This window comes from Cetorhinus maximus, chromosome 15, assembly GCF_964194155.1.
Source record: "Cetorhinus maximus chromosome 15, sCetMax3.hap1.1, whole genome shotgun sequence".
NCBI classification, from domain to species: domain Eukaryota; kingdom Metazoa; phylum Chordata; class Chondrichthyes; order Lamniformes; family Cetorhinidae; genus Cetorhinus; species Cetorhinus maximus.
Genome location: NC_135893.1, coordinates 31,305,710 through 31,326,372, shown reverse-complemented (window position 1 = coordinate 31,326,372; position 20,663 = coordinate 31,305,710). Strand labels below are relative to the sequence as shown.

At 40.6% G+C, this 20,663-nt stretch overlaps 1 protein-coding gene across 3 annotated transcripts in view; it reads right to left on the bottom strand.

Moving 5' to 3' along the window:
• The window catches only part of mtor (mechanistic target of rapamycin kinase), a 352,436-nt gene that overhangs the window by 27,112 nt on the left and 304,661 nt on the right, over positions 1-20,663 (bottom strand). For all 3 annotated transcript variants that reach the window (XM_078558210.1, XM_078558212.1, XM_078558211.1), the window contains 8 exons: positions 15,001-15,198; positions 12,086-12,186; positions 9,715-9,811; positions 7,829-7,927; positions 7,117-7,239; positions 3,508-3,690; positions 1,329-1,463; positions 28-202 (listed from right to left, as the gene is read on the bottom strand). In XM_078558210.1, the coding sequence (XP_078414336.1) occupies positions 28-202; positions 1,329-1,463; positions 3,508-3,690; positions 7,117-7,239; positions 7,829-7,927; positions 9,715-9,811; positions 12,086-12,186; positions 15,001-15,198 (1,111 nt within the window). The remainder of the gene's footprint in view (positions 1-27; positions 203-1,328; positions 1,464-3,507; positions 3,691-7,116; positions 7,240-7,828; positions 7,928-9,714; positions 9,812-12,085; positions 12,187-15,000; positions 15,199-20,663) is intronic.

Below are 20,663 nucleotides of genomic sequence, written 5' to 3'. Positions count from 1 at the left end.
GAATTAGAAACTGACTGTTTTTCTTACCCATGATGGTTAGCTTCCTTGGTCGCTGTTTGGAAGTTATGACCTGAAGTGAGGGAGCTATTGATTGAATTCGGATGATTGGCTGGTTGGGATCATAAGTTCCTGGTACTGCCAATTCTAAGTCACGACACATCAGCAGCTTAGGCGACACATACTGGAGCTCAAGTGAGGTGAGCTACAAAGAAATATAAATTCTATAATTGCTTAAAAACATTTGCTTAAACGCAGAGATCAATTAATGTTAAAATTAGATACACCAGTTTTTTTTTTTACTAACAATTTTGCCCTAGGATCTTTCAGTAAAAGCATCCAAAACAACCATCATCTCAGTGTTTACTTATCCTTCTGATGTGTTTTGCATCATAAAATGGGTCATAAGTATGTTTTTTGGAACTCATTATAATTTGTATTAATTGAAGTGAATGATGGTAGCACTTCCCACTTTTGTCACCTTGTGTTAGCATAGATTAGTTTCAGGTCAGATACAGAATAAACCCCAACAATGCTTCTTAATTAAATTTAGAAAGTAGTTCATTTCACTTCACCAATATGACAGTTCAATTTCTCACCAATCTTGTCCACTCAGTCAGAGTGATTTCATTAGAATTATGGGTGGTTTTGACACACAATGATGTTGCCTCTTTAACACTAACATAAAAATGCTAAATTCTGCCGTTCTTACATGCACAGTTGTAGAAAGTGGTAAACAACATAACAAACTTGCCAAACTTTGAAATTTGGCTTTGACTGTTCACAGCTTTGAAATCTACTGTCACATGACAGCAACATTCAATTAGACCACACTTGCTAGATATGCATTTCAGTTTTAAATGGATTTTCTTCCTCGAACGGTGTCAAAACCTAAAGTGTAAATATTCTGCTCAGGACACATTTCAGATGGTTTATAAACCAAATAAATTTGTCATTATTGACCCAAATGCCACTTTGATAAATATTTTCTCTGTTAATGCTATGCTCTTATGTTCCAACAGCTTGAAGGTATTTACTGCTGATATGATGTGCACACACCTTTAAGGGTACGTATCTTAAACTACAGTCAATCATTACTACCTTGACAGGATATGATGTATTAGTTCCATAACTTGTGGGCAGTCTGCAAGCAGCAGTGGTCAAGGTCAGATGTGTATACAATAGTCTCCCAGTTAATTCTATCTGTATATGGTATTATCTTCAAATAAAAAAACCACATTATTGTTTCACCAATCCTTGTGTATGATTGGTATGTTTACATCAAAGAAGAAGAAGAACGTAAACAATTATCACGAAATCAGAACACCAACCTGTGGAAGTTGTTTCGAAATGCGTCGGAATACATGATAGTAGAGGTCCCAGGCTTGGGTTAGGTCCTTCACATTGCCTGATCTCATATATTTTCGGCACCATTCCTGGGCCTCCATTAAGTCCCTGCCGTATGCCTGTGAAAGGATAAATTTGACAGGTGTGTCAACTGAATCCCAATTAAAGCAAGAATTCCCCCAAGAATAAACATCTTAGTTTTATATTATAATATTGCTGTTATGTTCCAAGAAAATTGCTCAAAATACAGAGCGAGAACATATGTAACATCAAGTCACTCATTGTATCCAGCTCAAGCCATTCTTCTCGATGCTCTGTCAGGATACACTTTGAGCAATCCTAATGTTCCTTCCTCCTTCCCATTCATCAATCCCCAACCCTATATTAGGAATCTGTTCTTTTCTATTTAGAGCCCAGGCAACCATTTACTCCACTAGGTGGCAGGTATCTTAGGTTAATGTGTCGAAGTTACTACAAAACCACAAATCACTCAAAGCTTCCTTGGTTCTTCTATCCTAGTTATGTACACTACTACCATTTGTTTCATTATTTAAACACCTGTCACACATCTTTACCTTTTCCAGTACATTATTATGTTTGTTCAATAATACAAAAACAGGAGGCATCCTTTGTTGCTCTTCCAATGCTCAGAGGTACGACTAAAGGACTTTTAAGATGTGTCTCAGTCAAGCAACTGGCTAGCCACGAGTGAAATATTATAATTTAATGTCACAAAACTATCATATTTTTCATAATATTATGGTGGGATATTGTAAAGTAGGCTTGTGTGTGTGGGGGGGGGGGGATTGTGTGTGTGGCTGATTTAATTAAATTAAGGGCGATTAGACTGTAAGGTTTAAATTATCTAAAGAGTTAGGTGTAAATTGGCATTTGAAACGCTAATGTGTGAGCTAGGGTAAAATCAGCAGATAGGGTGTGAATGAAATTTGCATTTTTAGATACGGGGAAAAGTTGTTGGATTTTCAAAGAGGCATGATAAGGTTTTTACAACTGGCAAGATAAATAGGGCAAGGTTATTATGTTGATTTTTTCCCAAAAGTGCTGACCATAATGATAACATGAAAGGTTTTTATATTATGGGAAAACTAAATTCCAAAGGCATGGGGGAACAATGGGATTTACAAATCAAAGAATGAGAAATATATTTAAAGAAGGATGGAAGGCTGTATGGGATGGCCGTGTGAGATCTGAAAGGTACATTGTGTGAAACAGACTTGGGAAAAAGCCTCTAGCTACTTTGTAGAAGTCTGCTGTTCCAGTAACCAAAGTTGTGTTAAAAGCCTTTGAAATTCCACTGTCGACTGGGTGTGTGTTCTAATCTTGCTTGATTGTCTCTATAAATTTAAAATCTATTTTGGATTGTTGCCTTAAAGGGGGTATGTAGTTAGGAGTCTGGTTAATTAGGAATTTTGGGAATTTTAAGTATATAATATTAAGTAACTATTTAACTGTAATCTTGTATATGTGTTTTATTCTTTTCTTTGGCTAATAAATGTTTTGATTTAATTTTTAAAATCTCTAAAGGTGTTAGTGAACTCATTACTTCTGAATTCAGTGCACAAACCTTCTCGTAATAAATACAAATGACAAAACCATTGCGATAGCTTGGCTAAGCTTCCCTTGTGGATTTGGTGAGCTTGGCAAATACCACCTGCCGTATCATAACATTAAAAATACTCGTTTTCCTTTTGTTATGGAGAATGATCCATTAAGGAAATAATGACTTCAACAATAAAAATACTTGACAGGTGAACTAAGTAGTAATTAAGTGATTTGTCTAAATCTTTACCCAAAACACTTATTAAAAGAAAAATAAAACCTAGCTATTGGATTAAATATATTCAACTTCATGTGGAATAGTTTTTGTGAAGAGGTGGTGCCCTGGAATATTGTTTTTGTTTGTTTCTTTTAAGAGGGGAGAGCTTTGAACATTCTCTTCTTGGAAGTTTTTGCTGGAGTTGTGTGCCATTTTCAGGTGATGTGATAAATTTGAGATTCTTTTGGAGGAGACAGCTACAAGGCCAACCCGCCTATTTTGCAATGCCACCAATGTGAGGGATTTTTTATTAATAGACCTACACTGGTTTGAAATGGATTAAGTATAATTTCACAATGAAGGGCAGTTGTGGTTTTGGCCTATACCTGGTTGAAGGAGGTTTCTTTAAGAGTTTGAGGACCCCGCTCCATCATGGCGTGTAGAGGTTCAAGAACAGCAAACATCCCTTTAACGTTTCGCTCTCCAAAATAAAGTCTTGATGCCTCCTCCAAGCCTTCATGCCACATTTCATGCCACAGAATAGCAACACGGATAAGTTCCTCACTCACCTGAAATGAAAGCAATCTGTTTTTGGAAACTCTGACATTACACAGACAGAAATAAAATCAGTAGGATCAAATAACATTCAATAAACTCAAAGTAATGCTCATGGAGATGATTTAGGTGTCAAGCTATGACAGCTTATGCATCTTTCTTGCCATAAAGGTACAGTGTCTCAAAACTGGCAACCTTGGGACCGACTCCGTGCCGGATTTTGGATCTTGCTGGTTTTCCAGTAGAACTGTTCGGGTCGGGTCAGGTAAAGGGCTGCTCAGGCCACTCTGAGTGTAGGAAAAGACAGGCGTGCAAAGCTCACAACTAGTCAGCATGCCACTGCGCCAATTCACCACCTAGCCCAACAAGCCTGTAAGTTATTTTACTCATTTGTTAATGAGAAAAATTCATGCATGGCAGCTTAAAACATTGTCCAATTTTTGGATATCACTCCTTTTCACATAGTTAGGTTTGAGACACTATACCTGTATCTGAATACAGGAATTTAAAAACTTTGCCAAGTCAAACTTTGCATTACAATACTGAGCAAGACATTTATTGTCCCAGTTCCCTGAAAGGACATAATACTCCAAAGCATGCAATTCAAAAACGTGCAGTGTATTTATCTACTGTACTAAAGTCAGTGTTGGATTTAGTTGTTACAACTGTTCAATTTCATTCTAGTTATGCTATGAATCTGGGCTGTTCAGTTTTGTGTGCTATGATACAGCATATGCTAAATGTTCCGGTAGCAGAGCCTCAATAATACTCCGATCTTTTTTTTACTACGAGTTGTGTTATTGCACAAGCAAATTGGAGAATATAGACATAGAAATGTGTGCCTCTAAATAGCCATTTTACCTTACATTAAAGGTAGGAAACAAGTGCACATTTCCAGCAGAGACACTACCTGCAATCTTGGACAAGATGGTTGTGATGGCATCAGGGGTGCATGTAGGGAACATTCAGCTGTGGCAGTAATTTATTTAAATTGGGATCCTGTGATTCTTGCAGGATCCGTTTTGAGTTTCAAATGCCGCATTTTGAACTCACACAGAACAGCCTGGTGCTAACCAGCAGGAAGACCCCCATAGTTCCCTAAATGTGGATCCCATGTTAAAACAAAGTAGATTCTTCTACCGCTCCTCCTGGTCAGTCACCAACACCACAAGGCCCAGCCACTGATTGCTCACCCACCTCTCATCAGGCCCAATGCCCAATCTCTTCTCCAGAATCTTCTCTTGCCCTTCTGATTCATTTCAACTCTTGATTTTACTTATCTCTTGCTAGTTTCCACTTCCCCATCTACTGTTTTCCTTTTGCCTGGGAGTATGGGAAGTGGTGTATAATATGACATGCTCTGGCAGAAAAGGAGCTGCCAATGACTGCAGGCTACATCTCCAGTGAGGAGGGGTGGGATTTGCAGGGAAAAGGTGGTCCCATCAATCCATACTCCTATCATAATTCCTGCCTTCTCGTTACCCCTTCCTATCGGCCCTCACTCCCATCGTTATCCCTGCTCCCTTGCTTTGTCATCAGAGCCTTTTCCCCTTTGAACTGCCCATTTAACCTGTTACCTGCATAGCCTCTGCTGTCACTAACCTCACCCGTAACCCTCCGTCCAGTTGCCCTAAAGAGTAAGTGGTGGTGAAAAGTTGGTTCCCTCTTCCCTAGTATCCATTTCCATCAGAGACTTTGTTTGTTTTCAACATTCAAACTACTTGCTTTTTAATAAAATTAAATTGGGATAAAGACAAAATACTATCTACCTTACTCTGTGCTCCTCTTTCTCCTTCATAAGTGCCAACAATTAGAATATTACTTTTTCTAACTACCAACAAAACACAGCTGCGATCACTAGATCTCATTTTTGTTCCCTTCAAAATTCAACTTATTTTGAATCATTAATTAAAATTCAGATGTGTCCACCTCCTTATTCACGGCTTTACATGATGTCTGAAGCTTAAAGAAAATAAAACAAAATCTACAACAGTTAAGTAAATCAATAAACTTAATTTCTCTTGCTCACACACAAGGCAGAATTTTATGGCCTCTCCACTCGTTTTCAGATAGTTAGGTTTGAGACACTATACCTGTATCTGAATACAGGAACTTAAAAACTTTGCAAAGTCAATTTTTGCATCACAATACTGAACAAGACATTTATTGTCCCAGATCCCTGAAAGGACAAGAGAAGATTCTGGAGGAGAGATTGGGCATTGGGCCTAGTGACGGGTGGGTGAGCAATCAGTGGCTGGGCCTTGTGGTGTTGGTGACTGACTGGGAGGAGGGGTACAAGGGTCTACTTTGTTTTAATGTGGGATACACATTTATGGAGCTATGGGGGTCTTCCTGCTGGTTAGCACCAGGTTGTTCTGTGTGAATTCAAAATGTGGCATTTGAAACTTACCTGTCCCACCAAAGTTAATGGACTTTTGAACGGCTTGACGCATTTTACGGCCCCACCACCGTATCTGGTGGTAAAATGTTATTAGAAGTGAAAGGTTATAACCATCTGGAAGGACTGAACAGGTTGGACTTCTTTTTTTTTAATAGAAAAGAGAAGGCAGAGGCGTGACCTAAAAGAGGTCTTTAAAATTATGAAAGGGTCCAATATGGTAGATGTAAAGAAGAAGCTTCGGGAGAAACTTCTTTACTCAGTGCTTAGAATGCCGCATTTGTAACCACACGGAGTAGTTGAGGCAGATCGTGTAGATGCATTTAAGAGAAAGCTCAACAAATGCATCGGGGGAAAAAGTAATAGAAGGCTATGTTCAGAGGGTGAGATGAAGTAGGTTGAGCAGAGGTTCATGTGGACCATAAACATCTGCATAGATCTGAATGGTCTGTTTTTGTTTAGTAAATGTAATATTCTAGATGATGGATCATCTTTTATTACACAAGTATTATTCTTCAAACTCAAAATTGGAGCTTTGAATCTGATTTATTACTAGTTTCCGAATCCCAGATTTACCAATTACTGAAATAATGGATTATAGTAAGAAAATTAGGTTATCTGTTGTATTGTGCTGTTATTTAGTTTTATTTAGCATAAATTTGATGAAATTACATTCTACACTTGTAATATTTTCAAACGTCTAATAAAGACTTAAATTACGTTACTCTCCATAGATCTTGGGATGTTTGGTCAGAATGACAGAAAATAATTCCAAGGAAGTGATAATGAGACAGTACTAAGTACTGGTGTGGCTACATTTGGAGTACTCTGTACAATTCTGGTTGCCATACTACAAGAATATCCAGGCAGTTCAGAAAAGGTCAACCGAAGTTACACTTAAAATACCTATTACATTTAAAGAAAGAACCTGTGGATAGTTTTCAAATTTTGGCAAACAGCTTTGAAAGGTAATCAATAGAAATAAACACCATTAGATTTCCTCTCCAAACCCTTGCTAAATAAGTTGTAGATATTCACTTACCATCATGGCCTGTTGTACCAGTGTGTTGCTATGCTCACACATATTCTTCAGGATCTTATTGGCAGCACTGTGGCGAGCAGGTGTAGTGGACTTGGATGCAACAGTAAGTGGGTAAATCAGAGCCTGTGGTTTAAGCAAAGAGTACATCATTAAATGAACAACATTAAAACGTTGAAGGGAAAATATAATCTTAAATACAAAGCAGCACATCCTTGAATAGACAAAATTATAACTCATTAATTTTAGTACAAGGTCATTATACATCAAAGATGATAAAAACAGGAGGATAATCTTCTAATAAAGTACCAAGAATGTAATTTTCCCTTCTCAGTTGATCATGAATAGGGGAGAATTCGCCTTCTGTTTTGATACTTGACATTGCTTCATCAAGCTACAATTGACTGTATAGTAAATTTCTTCATCTTAAGAGAGATTTGAGTTACGGTTAATGTTGACCATACTAAAGAGGTGAAGTAAACATAAAAACAAAAACTCTTTCCCATTTTGTTATGAATGCATCATATCTAATGATGTTCTACTTCAAAGACACAGTGAGGTGCACCAAGTAAAAAACAACATTAACAAAGATTATTTTCTTAAATATCATTTATCATCAGGCAGATTAAGTGTAATGTTCAGATAAATTTATAGGTAGATTAACTTTGTAATTATTGTTTGGAAAGATAAAGGAAACAACTGTTGCTTTGGTTACCTGGGGATGGTATCTACCAATGTCCGTCAAGAGCTGGTGAATAAGTCGACCCACTAAGGCACGTGGTGTGTCAATTCTTGCAATGAGTTGAGGGATTACCTGAAGAAAATTCCCCAATAGAAGTGAAACATTTTGTTCCAAAAATCAGTTTACAGACAAGATGAACACCTTTAATTTAGGATACAAAGATTTAATGCACGTTAAACATGTTTCCCTACTGAACTACAACCCCATGCCTGTCACTATTTTAATTCTCTCTTCTGAAGCTGACTCTTGCTGGGGTACAGCTCCATGGGTAACATGGTGGCCTGTCCATACTTTGCCCAATTGGCTTTTCTTCATGTGCGAGGTAGAGAGTGTTACCAGTCCATGTGACCCAGGAAGTACCTCATAGGTCAGTTCCTATCCTCACCCGACATTAACTTGTGCACTTTCCAGCAGGTTTCATTGGGCAGATATCATGATTAAACACTGGTTGATGTTACCTCCTCACTAACCCATGGCTGCTGAGGTTGTAATTATCACACTCGGGCAGAATTTAATTAATTCAGCACAGTCAGAGGATTGAATGTGGAACCTTTGATAGAACATAATGCAACACCAGATGGTGCCTTTGTCCATTAGGTCATCAAGGAAATATTATCACTGCCTTACTTAATGGTCAAAGTTTAAAGATTGAATAAGGTAATTAAAATTGCGCAACGATCGTACAGAAATATTCACCTGGAGATTGATATATAGAAACAAAACTCCCTAAAAAAAGGACTTTATTAAGGCTATTAAGGCTTTCCCATACTATGGGCTGGATTTTAAGCTTCCCTGCAGCATGTTTGATGGCAGGTGAGGTGCTGGTAAAATGCAGCCTGCCTGCTGCCTTCACACTCGCCCCCAACCTGTCTCCTGTTTTATGAGGGGTGGTGCAGTGCCCAATTAATGGCCAATCAAGTGCCTCATCTGGCCTGCGCCACTATTTTACCTGCAGCAGAGGGAGGCTCAAGCCAAGCAGGTTGCCCAACAGGTTTTAGTGGGCAGGCTGGTATCAGGCAAGGGGTAGCGGGAACGGGGGGGGGAGAGGGAGTGCCCTGTACCCATCGGGCAGCCCCCGCTACACACTCAGCCCGCCAGTCTCTCAAATCCGGCCCTCACCACCCTTGCTGGGGCCTGTCAACCAGGCCTCGCTGATACCGTGGACTTATCTTCTATGCGGCCTCTTTAACCTCATTTTCTTCAGGGACTGGCTATAGATCCAGCAGTGGCCACCACTTGACCTGGTGTTGCTGGGACTACAAAGCTTCTACCAGATGGGTGGAAGTCTCACCTTGAGCCAATTAATGACCCGCCGAGCTGTGGGAAAGCCAGCATTTTTGGAGGCGGGCTCCTGACTGATTTTTTAGACGATGGGGTGGAAAACACACCAGGAAAACCTGGTAAAATCCAGCCCCAAGCGTTACTATAGAGCACTTTTATTTCAGAACTGACACTCAAAGTCCTGCACTGTTTTATTTTACCGGTTTTGGTTGTGCAGTTGTATGATAGCTCTACACACGCACGGAAATACAAATGAAAGATAATTATTAGAACTCAAATGACAATTAAGCTACATTCAATTCATCAGCAGATAAAGAGGAAACTCAGCTGCTGGATTAGCAGGTCCCTCAACATTTGACAGAAAGAATGACAGGTTCATATTTCAGTGGGAACTCTTCACCAGTGCTGTCATTTTGTCAGATGCTGGCCGATCTGCTGTGCATTTATAACATTTTTAATTTATTACCATAAACCACACTCTCTAATACAACATTGTTATTTTGACACTTGTACTTGCTGGTTGATAAAGCGGTAAAAATAACTAATGCCACTGTCTGAACTGTCAGGAGCTTACGTACCTGTAACCAGGTGTCAATTTGAATAGTTTTGATCCCCTCAACCAGAGCTTCATTCACGTCAGGCCAGTGTCCATAATCAAACCATAGTGTTAGAACTCTATAAAAACAAGAGGTATTAATCACAACTGAACTGCTTCACTTTTTAAACTTACCACTTGAAACAATTAAAAGTGACACAATGGGCAGGATTTCCTGGCCCCCCCCAGCCAATGGGGTCGTCTGGTCCTGCTGAAAGTCAACATACTGGGGGTTATCATTGACCAGAAACCGAACTGGACCAGCCACATAAAGAGTTTGGTTACAAAAGCAGCTCAGAGGCTAGGAATTCTGCAGAGAGTAACTCACCCCCTGGCTCCCCAAAGTTTATTGACCATCTACAAGACACAAGTCAGGAGTGTGATGGAACAATCCCCAATTGTGCAGCTCCAACATCACTCAAGAAGCTGGACACCATCCAGGACAAAGCAGCCCGCTTGTTTGGCACCCATCCACCACCTTAAACTTCACTCCCTCCACCACCGATGCAGTGAATGGCAGTGTGTACCATCTACAAGATGCATTGCAGCAACTCACCCGACTTCGACAGCACCTTCCACACCCACGAATAAATTTTTAAAAAAGTGCTGGGAGGTGTACAGCAGCAGCATATGGCTCTTGGATCTCAGTTTTAAATCCAGCGCCGATAAACAGGATGAAAACCTCCTCTACCTGCTGGCTGTGAAATTCTTGTGTAAAATAAGTTTGGATAGTAGCAATCCAGTCCCAGTTGGGTATGGGCTGCAGTGCAAAACACTACCTCATGTTGTTGACAATGTCATTCAGAAAGACAATAGGTGGTATTTTTGAGAAGGGGGCAATACATTGCTACAATAACTAACCACAGACCAAGCTCACAAAAATGTAGTAAGAATTTGCAAGTTAGTACACTGTGTTTTTTGATTTGTTAAATAAACTTAAAAGACAAGTTTGAATAATGAAAGTGTGACACCTAATTTGCAACTGCAAGGCATTGGCAAATCACCTGTGGGGAAAGTAGTGTTCTAGCTACCCTTTGCAGTGATATTGTAAATAAATTATGAAGATTCCTGTGGCCATTTATTCTAGCAACATTGTAAATGTGCTCAAAAAGAAATATATTATAGGCTTGGTAGGCTTACTTGCAACTCAGAGCTGTGCACATTTCTAAGTATTGCTGAAAAGAAAAGAGACATTTGTCAAAGCTTTTTGTCTTGCACTCATCAGGAGAAGTGTCCTGATGAGTGCAAGGCGAAAAGCTTCGACAAAATGTCTCTTTTTTTCAGCAATACCCAAATTCTGTATTGCCAAATGACATTTCAAAGTGTTGCTTGGTGCATTTCAATGGGGCAGATGATGGCAAAGGGTAATGTCACTGGGCTCGTAATCCAGAGGGCCAGGCTAATACTCTGGGCACGTGTTCAAATCCCACTACAGCAGCTGGTGGAATTTAAATTCAATTAACTCAATCTGGAATTTAGAGCTAGGCAGTCGTAATGGTGACCATGAAACCATCTTTAATTGTTGTAAAAATCCATCTGGATCACTAATTCCCTTTAGGAAAGGAAATCCTACATGAGATGCCGGGTCCACAAAAATCTGGTTGACTCTTAACTGTTCTCGAGGGCAATTAGGAATGGGAAACAAATGCTGGTCTTGTCAACGATCCCCACATCCCATGAAAGAATATAAATAAAACATAAAAATGTTGAGTCTGTTTGTCCATTTTCCCCTTGGGTGAAAGCCTACATTGTAAATCTTATCCTCTCTTGAAGGTAGTGATGCTTATTGCTGCAATTCTGTCAGGATAGCAGCTCATGTGACCATTTTATGAACCCAGGCAGTCAGTGAATGGCAGGCTATTGAACTGTTGGGAAGATGAGTACCAGATCATAACCAAAGGCCCATCTGTGTCCTCACCAAATGGCTACACATACTCGCTGTCCAGCAGGATCATTCGATGGAGAACAAGAGAAACTTGCTTTATTTGTTTTCAGTCTCCTTAACCCAGAAATGCTGAGACTGTTGCAGTGTCTCCACTGTCAATTTGAGACTGTCTGCCCTGCACAGATCAAAGCTGAAGCCTATCTCGTCTGGATGAGACTGTCAGGAAGACCTAATACACTCCTTTCAATTAAGCTATATTTCTAACAGTTTTCCCAAACAACTCTCAACAATGCAATGAAGTGAGTAGTTTGGTCAAAAGGTTAGGTAAAGAAAAAGAATGCCGCAAGAGCTGAATATTATTATCCAGGGTGATAAGTAAAGGGTTTAGCTTGAAAAGTATGTGACAATACATGTACTTTAACAATGAAATTTCTCATAACAATTCACAAGGTTTCCCGCTAAATCCTACCTGAGGGTGTCCTGCAGGTTGTTTCCTCTTGAGAGGGCAATGGAGCGGAAGAAGCCCTGAACAGCGGGTACTGTGTACAGCAGCAATGTCTTTGACAGCTCCTAAATTGGTATACACAGAACATAGTTACGTTAAAGACCATCTTAATGGGGGTATATATATATATATTTCTCCCAAGCGTTGTGTCAATATGACATGAAAAGAAATCCAAACTGCATGTATCAAAACTTTATTCTTTTGCTATTTTTAAAATGGTCTTTCTGCTGAACCAAAAAAGATGACTGCTATAAGTCACATGACGAACAGGAGTTACAAAAACAAAAGAACCCTCTTCTCGTCATTGTGGAGTCTCACACCTAATTGTAAGGGCATTATAATCACAAAACCTGGGGACTCGCAGAGCAAAACTCATTATGCCTGCAGAGCTGTTAACAGACTCATCTCACACCTGAGGCTGTCCATGTTCACTTCAAAAAGGGATCATTGAGAGGACAATGGACGTCATTTGCATCTTGCTAAGCATACCTCTCTAGCAGAGTCAGAGGGTCTGCCTAGACAATGGCTTTCTGACATAAGACCCTCAATATAGATAGTAACTCTTTTAAAAGGTAATGGTTGAGACATTATCAATACTGAAATCAAAGCCAATTCCAGGCACTGGATAAACATTCCTTTTGAAATTATTGTGGAGAAAGAAGGTCACATGACTCGAGTGACCATTTCGAAATCTCTATATTCCTTTGAGAACTGAGAAATCCTCAGTCTGCTGTTTAACATCCAACCAATGAATCACCAAGAAGCAGAACTCCAGGCAAAACAACAGCCTGCTCCTTGAAGCCTGTCTCTGCTGGAAGATTTCCTACCATTGCTTTCAGAACTGACCTAGTTTCTGTGTACTCACTTCATCTTGTGGTATCAGCACCAACTGTAAAGAGATCCCTATAACCCTGGTCTTCAGCCAGTTGAACTCGAGCTCCTATGTGAAAGACTCCTCATTGGACTCTGACCCTGGACTCTGATAATCACGTGAACTAATATTCATTTCTGGGGTTTTTGTACTGTTACTATCCATAGTGGTAAAACTATTTTTTCTCTATTCCCCTTAACTGTGTGTGTGTAGTGGAATGGGATGTTGTGAACACTCCTCTCTAAGTTTTGAATATGAATAAACTAACCTTCAGAATTAATCATAAACTGTATAAAACGCTGGTTAGGCCACAACTGGAGTACTGCGTGAAGTTCTGGTCACCACATTATAGGAAGGATTTAATTGCACTGGAGAGGGCGCAGAGGAGATTTAACAGGATGCTGCATGTGCTGGAGGGTCTGACCTATGAAGAAAGTTTGGATAGGCAGGGGTTGTTTTCCTTGAAGCAGCGAAGGTTTAGGGGGGGACCTGATAGAGGTGTATAAGATTGTTAGGGGCATAGCTAATGTAGATAGAAAGGCACTTTTTCCATTAGTAGAAAGGTCAATAACCAGGTGGCCCAGATTTAAGGTTAGAGGTAGAAGGCTAAGAGGGGAGTTGAGGAGGAATTTCTTCACCCAGAGGGTGGTGGGAGTCTGGAACTCATTGCCTGAAGGGGTAGTTGAGTCAGAAACTCTCGTAACATTTAAGAAGTATTTAGATATTCACTTGCACTGCCATAGCCTCCAGGGCTATGGGCTAAGCACTAGAAAATGGGATTATGCAGTCAGGTCTTTGTTAACTGGCATGGACACGATGGGCCGAATGGCCTCCTTCTGTAAACGCCTGTGAGCCCATAATGCGAGTTTGCTGCAAGTTATTAGTAATTTGGATCACACAAACTGAGGGTTTGGGAAAATAGGCCACAACATACTTTAAAAATAATTCAAAACACTTTCTGCTTACGGACAGTTGGTGAGATGAAAGAAATTCAGTTTGCCTGTCTCTCCTGTCCATAACACTAGAGGGGAGAAAGTGTTATTTGTATAGTGTCCAAGTGATTTTTTAAAAATCCTATTTTCTTCTGTCCCTTTCCTTATCACTAAAGTTCTGTTTACAGATCTGCAGCAGACTTAACTTCAAAGTAACGACCACCAGTGGAAGTGGCTGACTTCACATTCTGTCATATTTACTGAAAACAGCCTGCAAGGGAATGCAGACTTTCTCATCAGCATGCTGGCTGAAAACTATGGAATCATTTCACCAGGACTTTTGCTAGAATAAAAACTTGCACTCCAATGTAAAATATTGAGGATGCTGGAAAGTTTAAATAAAAACAGCTTGTGCTGGAAACAGGTCTGACAGAATCTATGAAGAGAGTTTCTCTCAGTTAATTTTTCAGGTCAATGATCTCTTGGTGAAAATTTTGACGAAAGGCCATTGACCTGAAATGTTAACTCTGTTTCTCGCTCTACAGATTCTGCCTGCCCAACTGAGTATTTCCTGCATTTCCTGTTTTTAATCTAGTGTCATAGTTAAGCATTACTCATTATCAGAGGTTTTGTCATTCAGAAGACACGATAAACCAAAGTCTTGTCTGGATACTAAAGATCGCAGGTACTGTTTAGAAATATTGAGAACTCTTTCCATAGTCTCAATCAACATTCTTCCCTCAGCCCCACCACTAAAAACACAGCAACAGTTTAAAAGCTCATTTAGTTAATTGCTGTTTGTGGAGCATTTCTGATGTAGGAAGGCGACTGCATTTACCTACATAACAAGCATTGCACTTCAAAAAGAATCTCATTGGGTGAACTGCTTTGATGGTGCGATAAAGCATCATCCAAATGTATTTCTCTTCTTAGAAATTTGGTTAGAATCACCAAGTTTATTTCTTAACAGATCATACCTACAGTCATAGAGGAGGTTCAATGCCCTGCTACCCCAGGGCTTAGTATTTTGAACAAGCTAAAGTTGAAATTTCCTTACAACAAGCAATAGATGTTACCTCATTAACTTTTTTCTGAATTGGTGATGGTACAGGGCTGTTTTCATTGCTGTCACCTTCACTCTCACTGTTACTAGCTTCGCTGTTCACACTGGCACCGCTGGCGTGCCTCAGTTTCTTTTTCTCATCACGAGCTTGATTCTGATGTTTGTAGTGGAGGACAGCCTCAAAATTCATCACAGCCCAGGCGTGCCATGCCTATGAAGACAACAGGAAAAACCTTCTAAATTTATACAAAACTAAATCAATGGCTCCTGTAGAATTTTTAGAACTAACATGCTTTCTGGCCTGATATATATTAACTTGGAATACCCAGGATTTTGATCCAGCAACAGCAAAGGAACGGTGATATATTTCCAATCAGGATGGTGAGTGACTTAAGACCATAAGATTTAGGCGCAGAAGTAGGCCATTCGGCCCATCCTCTATTCTTCCTGCCAAAGTGCATAACCTCACACTTTCCCACATTATATTCCATCTGCCATGTTTTTGCCCATTCACTTAACCTGTCTATATCACTCTGTAGACTTTGTGTCATCCTCACCACTTGCCTTTCCATCTATTTTTGTGTTATCTGCAAACTTGGCGATAGTACATTCATTTCCTTCATCCAAGTCATTAATATATATTGTAAATAATTGTGGCCCCAGCACTGATCCCCTTGGCACTACACCAGTTACAGGTTGCCATCCTGAAAATGCCCTCCTTATCCGCCATCCTGAAAATGCCTCCCTTATCCCAACTCTCTGTCTTTTATTAGCTAGCCAGTCATCTATCCATGCTAATATACAACCCCGAACACCATGGGCTCTAATCTTATTGAGTGACCTTGTGGCTAAGAGGGGAACTTCCAGCTGATGGTGTTCCCATCTATCTGCTGCCCTTGTCCTTCCAGGTGGTAGTGGTCGGGTGAGTTTGGAAGGTGCTGTCAAAGGAGCCTTGGTGAATTCCTGCAGTGCATCTTGTAGATGGTACACACTGCTGCTACTGTGCGTTGGTGGTGGAGGGAGTGAATGTTTGTGGATGTGGTGCCAATCAAGTGGGCTGTTTCGTCTTGGATGGTGTCAAGCTTTTTGAGTGTTGCGGGAGCTGCACTCATGCAGGCAAGTGGGGTGTATTCCATCACACTCCTGACTTGTGCCTTGTAAGATGATGGACAGGCTTTCAGGAGTCAGGAGGTGAGTTACTCACCACAGGATTCCTAGCCTCTGACCTGCTTTAAAGACCATAAGGTGTAGGAGCAGAAGTAGACCATGCGGCCCATCGAGTCTGCTCCGCCATTCAGCGAGATCATGGCTGATCTGATAATCCTCAGCTCCACTTTCCTGTCTTTCCCCCATCATCCTTGATTCCCTTGCTGATTAAAAATCTATTTATCTCAGCCCTGAACATACTTAATGACACAGCCTCAACAGCCTTCTGCGGTAAAGAATTCCACAGATTCACTACCCTCTGAAAGAAGAAATTCCTCCTCATCTCTGTCTTAAGTGGGTGACCCCTTACTTTGAGATTATGCCCTCTGGTCCTAGACTCTCCCACAAGGGGAAACAACCTCTCAGCGTCTACCTGTCAAGCCCCCTAAGAATCTCATATGTTTCAATAAGGTCACCTCCCATTCTTCTAAACTCCAATGAGTACAGGCCCAACCTACTCAGCCTCTCCTCATAAAAAATTCCTCCATACCCAGGATCAACCTAGTGAACCTTCTCTGGACTGCCTCCAATGCTAGTATATCTTTCCTTAGATAAGGGGACCAAAACTGTTCACAGTATTCTCGGTGTGGTCTAACTAATGTGCCTTGTATAGTTTCAGCAATACTTCCCTATTTTTATACTCCATTCCCTTTGAAATAAAGGCCAACATTCCATTTGCCTTCCTTATTACCTGAACTTGTATGTTAGCTTTTTGGGATTCACGTGCGGGGACTCCCAAATCCCTCTGTGCTGCAGCTTTCTGCAGTCTTTCTCCATTTAAACAATATTCAGCTCCTCTATTCTTCCTCACCAAGTGCATAATCTCACATTTTCCCACGTTATATTCCATCTGCCAAGTTTTTGCCCAATTATTTAACCTGTCTATATCCCTCTGTAGATTTTGTGTCATCCTCACCACTTGCCTTCCCACCTATTTTTGTGTCATCCGTAAACTTGGCGATAGTACACTCACTTCCCTCATCCAAGTCATTAATATATATTGTAAATAATTGTGGCCCCAGCACTGATCCCTGTGGCACTCCACTAGTTACAGGATTCCATCTCGAAAATGCCCCCCTTATCCCAACTCTTTGTCTTCTATTAGTTAGCCAATCCTCTATCCATGCTAATATACTACACCCAACACCATGGGCTCTTTATTAAGAAGCCTTCTGTGCGATCACACTTGAGGAATTCCAGATAAACCCAACTAGCACATGGATAATGAAGCTACGTGGAAAAGCTCAAGGGAAGGGAATTTTCCTCATCAATAAACTCTCCCAGATTAGGACAGCAGGACTACTACATAAGAATGACTCTGTTTTTGATTTGTCACTGGAATTGTTGCCAACAGAAGGAACGGAGCAGCACTCAAAAAAAGTAGATAGTGGACTAGTTAACACGTGTACAATGCGCAAAGATTTAAACATCAGAGTTTTCTTACAAGATTTTGATTGTTAAATCAGAAATGTAGGGCTGTAGAGATGGCTTTAAACTAAAGAGAGGAGGGGAGAGGTCTGGAGAGGGGATATGTAGGCTTTCAAATCAAAAGGATATGGCAGCATTGCAGGGCAGCTATTTAGGTAATGATACCCAGAGTGTGAAAGGAAAGGACAGAGTGTACAAACATATGAAAAAAAAAAACAGCAGCAAATAAGGTCAAAGGGGAAAAAATGGCAAAATTAATGCCTCTTTACTTAAATGCATGCAGTATTCGGAACAAAATAAGTGAATTAATGGCACAAATAGAGGTTAATGGGTATGATCTTATAGCCATTATGGAGACATGGTTACAAGGAGACCAAAGCTGGGAACTAAATATTCAGGGGTACGTGGCTTTTCAAATTACAGGCAGGAAGTAAAGGTTGGTGGGGTAGCTTTGCTATTATGAGATGGAATAAGTATCATAGCCAGAAATGATCTTGGATTGGAAGATGTAGAATCCATATGGGTGGAGGTAAGAAATAACAAGGGGAAGACGACACTGGTGGGAGTAGTCTATAGGCCCCCAAACAGCAGCTATACTGTAGGACAGAGAATAAATCAGAGATAATGAGGGCATGTAAAAAATGCAGTCCATTAATCATGGGTGTCTTCAATCTTCATGTAGATTGGGAAAATCAAGTTGGTAAATGTAGCCATGAGAAGAATTCATGGAGTGTATTCAGGACAGTTTCCTAGAACAATATGTTGTGGATCCAACCAGGGCTTAAGCTATTTTGGATCTGGTAATATGTAATGAGGCAGGTTTAATAAATGATCTCAGAGTGAAAGATCCCCTAGGAAACAGTGACCATAACATGGTAGAATTTAGCATTCAGTTTGGAAGTGAGAAACTTGGGTTGGAAACAACTGTGCTAAACTTAAATATGGGTAATTATAAAGGAATGAGGGAAGAGTTGGCTGGAGTGGACTGGGAAAGGAGTTTAGCAGAAAAGACGGTTGGTGAACAATGGCAGACATTTAAGAAAATAGTTTATGACTCACAACAAAGGTATATCCCAGTGAGGAAGGAGGATTCTAGGAACGGGATAAACCAAGGAAATGGTTAACCAAGGAAATTAAGGATTGTATCAAATTGAAAGAAAACACATACAATGTGGCAAAGATTAGTGGTAAGCCAGAAGATTGCGAAAGTTTTTAAAACCAACAAAAGATGACCAAAAGATAACGAGGGAGAAAATAAGCTTTGAGGATAAACTAGCAAGTAATATAAAAACAGACAGCAAGAGCTTCTTTAAATATATAAAAGGAAGAGAGAGGACAAAGTGAACATAGGCCCCCTAGAGAATGAGGCTTGGGATATAATAATGGGGAACCAGGAAATGGTAGAGGAGTTGAATAAATACTTTGCATCAGTTTTCATGGGAGAAGACACTAATAGCATTCCAAAAATACTAAATAATCAAGGGGCAAAAGTGGGGTTGCGGGGGGGGGGGGGGGCGGGCGGGGGATAGAAAGAGGAAATAAATACAATAACTATCACTAGAGAAAAAGTACTAGGGAAACCAATGGGGCTAAAGGCCAATAAGTCCCCTGGACCTGATGGGTTGCATTCAAGGATATTAAAGGAAGTAGCTGCAGAGATAGTGAATGTATTGGTAGTAATCTTCCAAGATTCTGGAAAAGCCCCAGAAGTTTGGAAAACTGCCAATGTAATGGCCTTATTCAAAAAGGGAGGGAGACAAAAACCAGGTAACTATAGTTAGCTTAGCATCTGTCATTGGGAATTATTATAAAGGATTTAATAGCAGAGCATTTAGGAATACATAACATAATCAAGCAGAGTCAGCATGACTTTGTGAAGGAGAAATCATGCCTGACAAATTTATTAGAATTGTTTGAGGAGGTAACAAGCAGGATAGATAAGGGGGAACCAGTATATGTAATATATTTGGATTTCCAAAAGACCCTCTTGTAGCCACAGTATTTATATGACTAGTCTAGTTCAGTTTCTGTTCAGGATTTTAATAGTGGGGGACTCAGTGATGGTAATGCCATTGAATATCTAGGGGCGATGGTTAGATTCTCCCTTGTTGGATATGGTCATTGCCTGGTACTAGTGTGGCATGAATGTTACTTGCCACGTCAGCCCTAGCCTGGATATTGTCCAGGTCTTGCTGCATTTGGACATGGGCTGCTTCAGTATCTGAGGAGTCGTGAATGGTGCTGAATATTGTGCAATCCATCAGCGAACATGCCCACTACTGACCTTATGATGGAAGGAAGGTGACTGATGAAGTAGCTGAAGATGGTTTGGCTGAGGACACTGCCCTGAGGAACTCCTGCAATGATGTCCTGGAACTGAGGTGACTGGCTTCCAACAATCACAAGCATCTCCCTCTGTGCTAGGTATGATTCCAACCAGTGGAGAGCTTCCCCCCCTCCGATTCCCATTGACTCCGGTTTTGCTAGGACTCCTTGATTCCACACTCGGTCAAATGCAGCATCGACATCAAGGGCAGTTACTCTCATCTCACCTCGGGAGTTCAGCTCTTTTGTTTATGTGTGAACCAATGCTGTAATGAGGTCAGGAGCTGAGTGGCCCTGGTGGAACACAAACTGGGCTTCAGTGAGCAGGTTATTGCTAAGCAAGTGCCACTTGATAGCACTGTTGATGACTCCTTCCATTACTTTACTGATGATCGAGAGTAGACTGATGAGGCGTTAACTGGTCGGGTTGGATTTGTCCTGTTTTTTGAATACAGGACATACTTGCCTGGGCAATTTTCCACATAACTGGGTAGATGCCAGTGTTGCAGCTGTACTGGAACAGCTTGGCAAGGGGCGCGGCAAGTTCTAGAGCACACGTCTTCAGTGCTATTGCCGGAATATAGCCCATAGGCCCAGAGCCTTTGCACTATCCAGTACCTTAAGCCGTTTCTTGATATCATGAAGAGTGAATCGAATTGGTTTAAGACTGGCATCTGTGATGCTGGGGACCTCTGGAGGAGGCCGAGATGAATCATC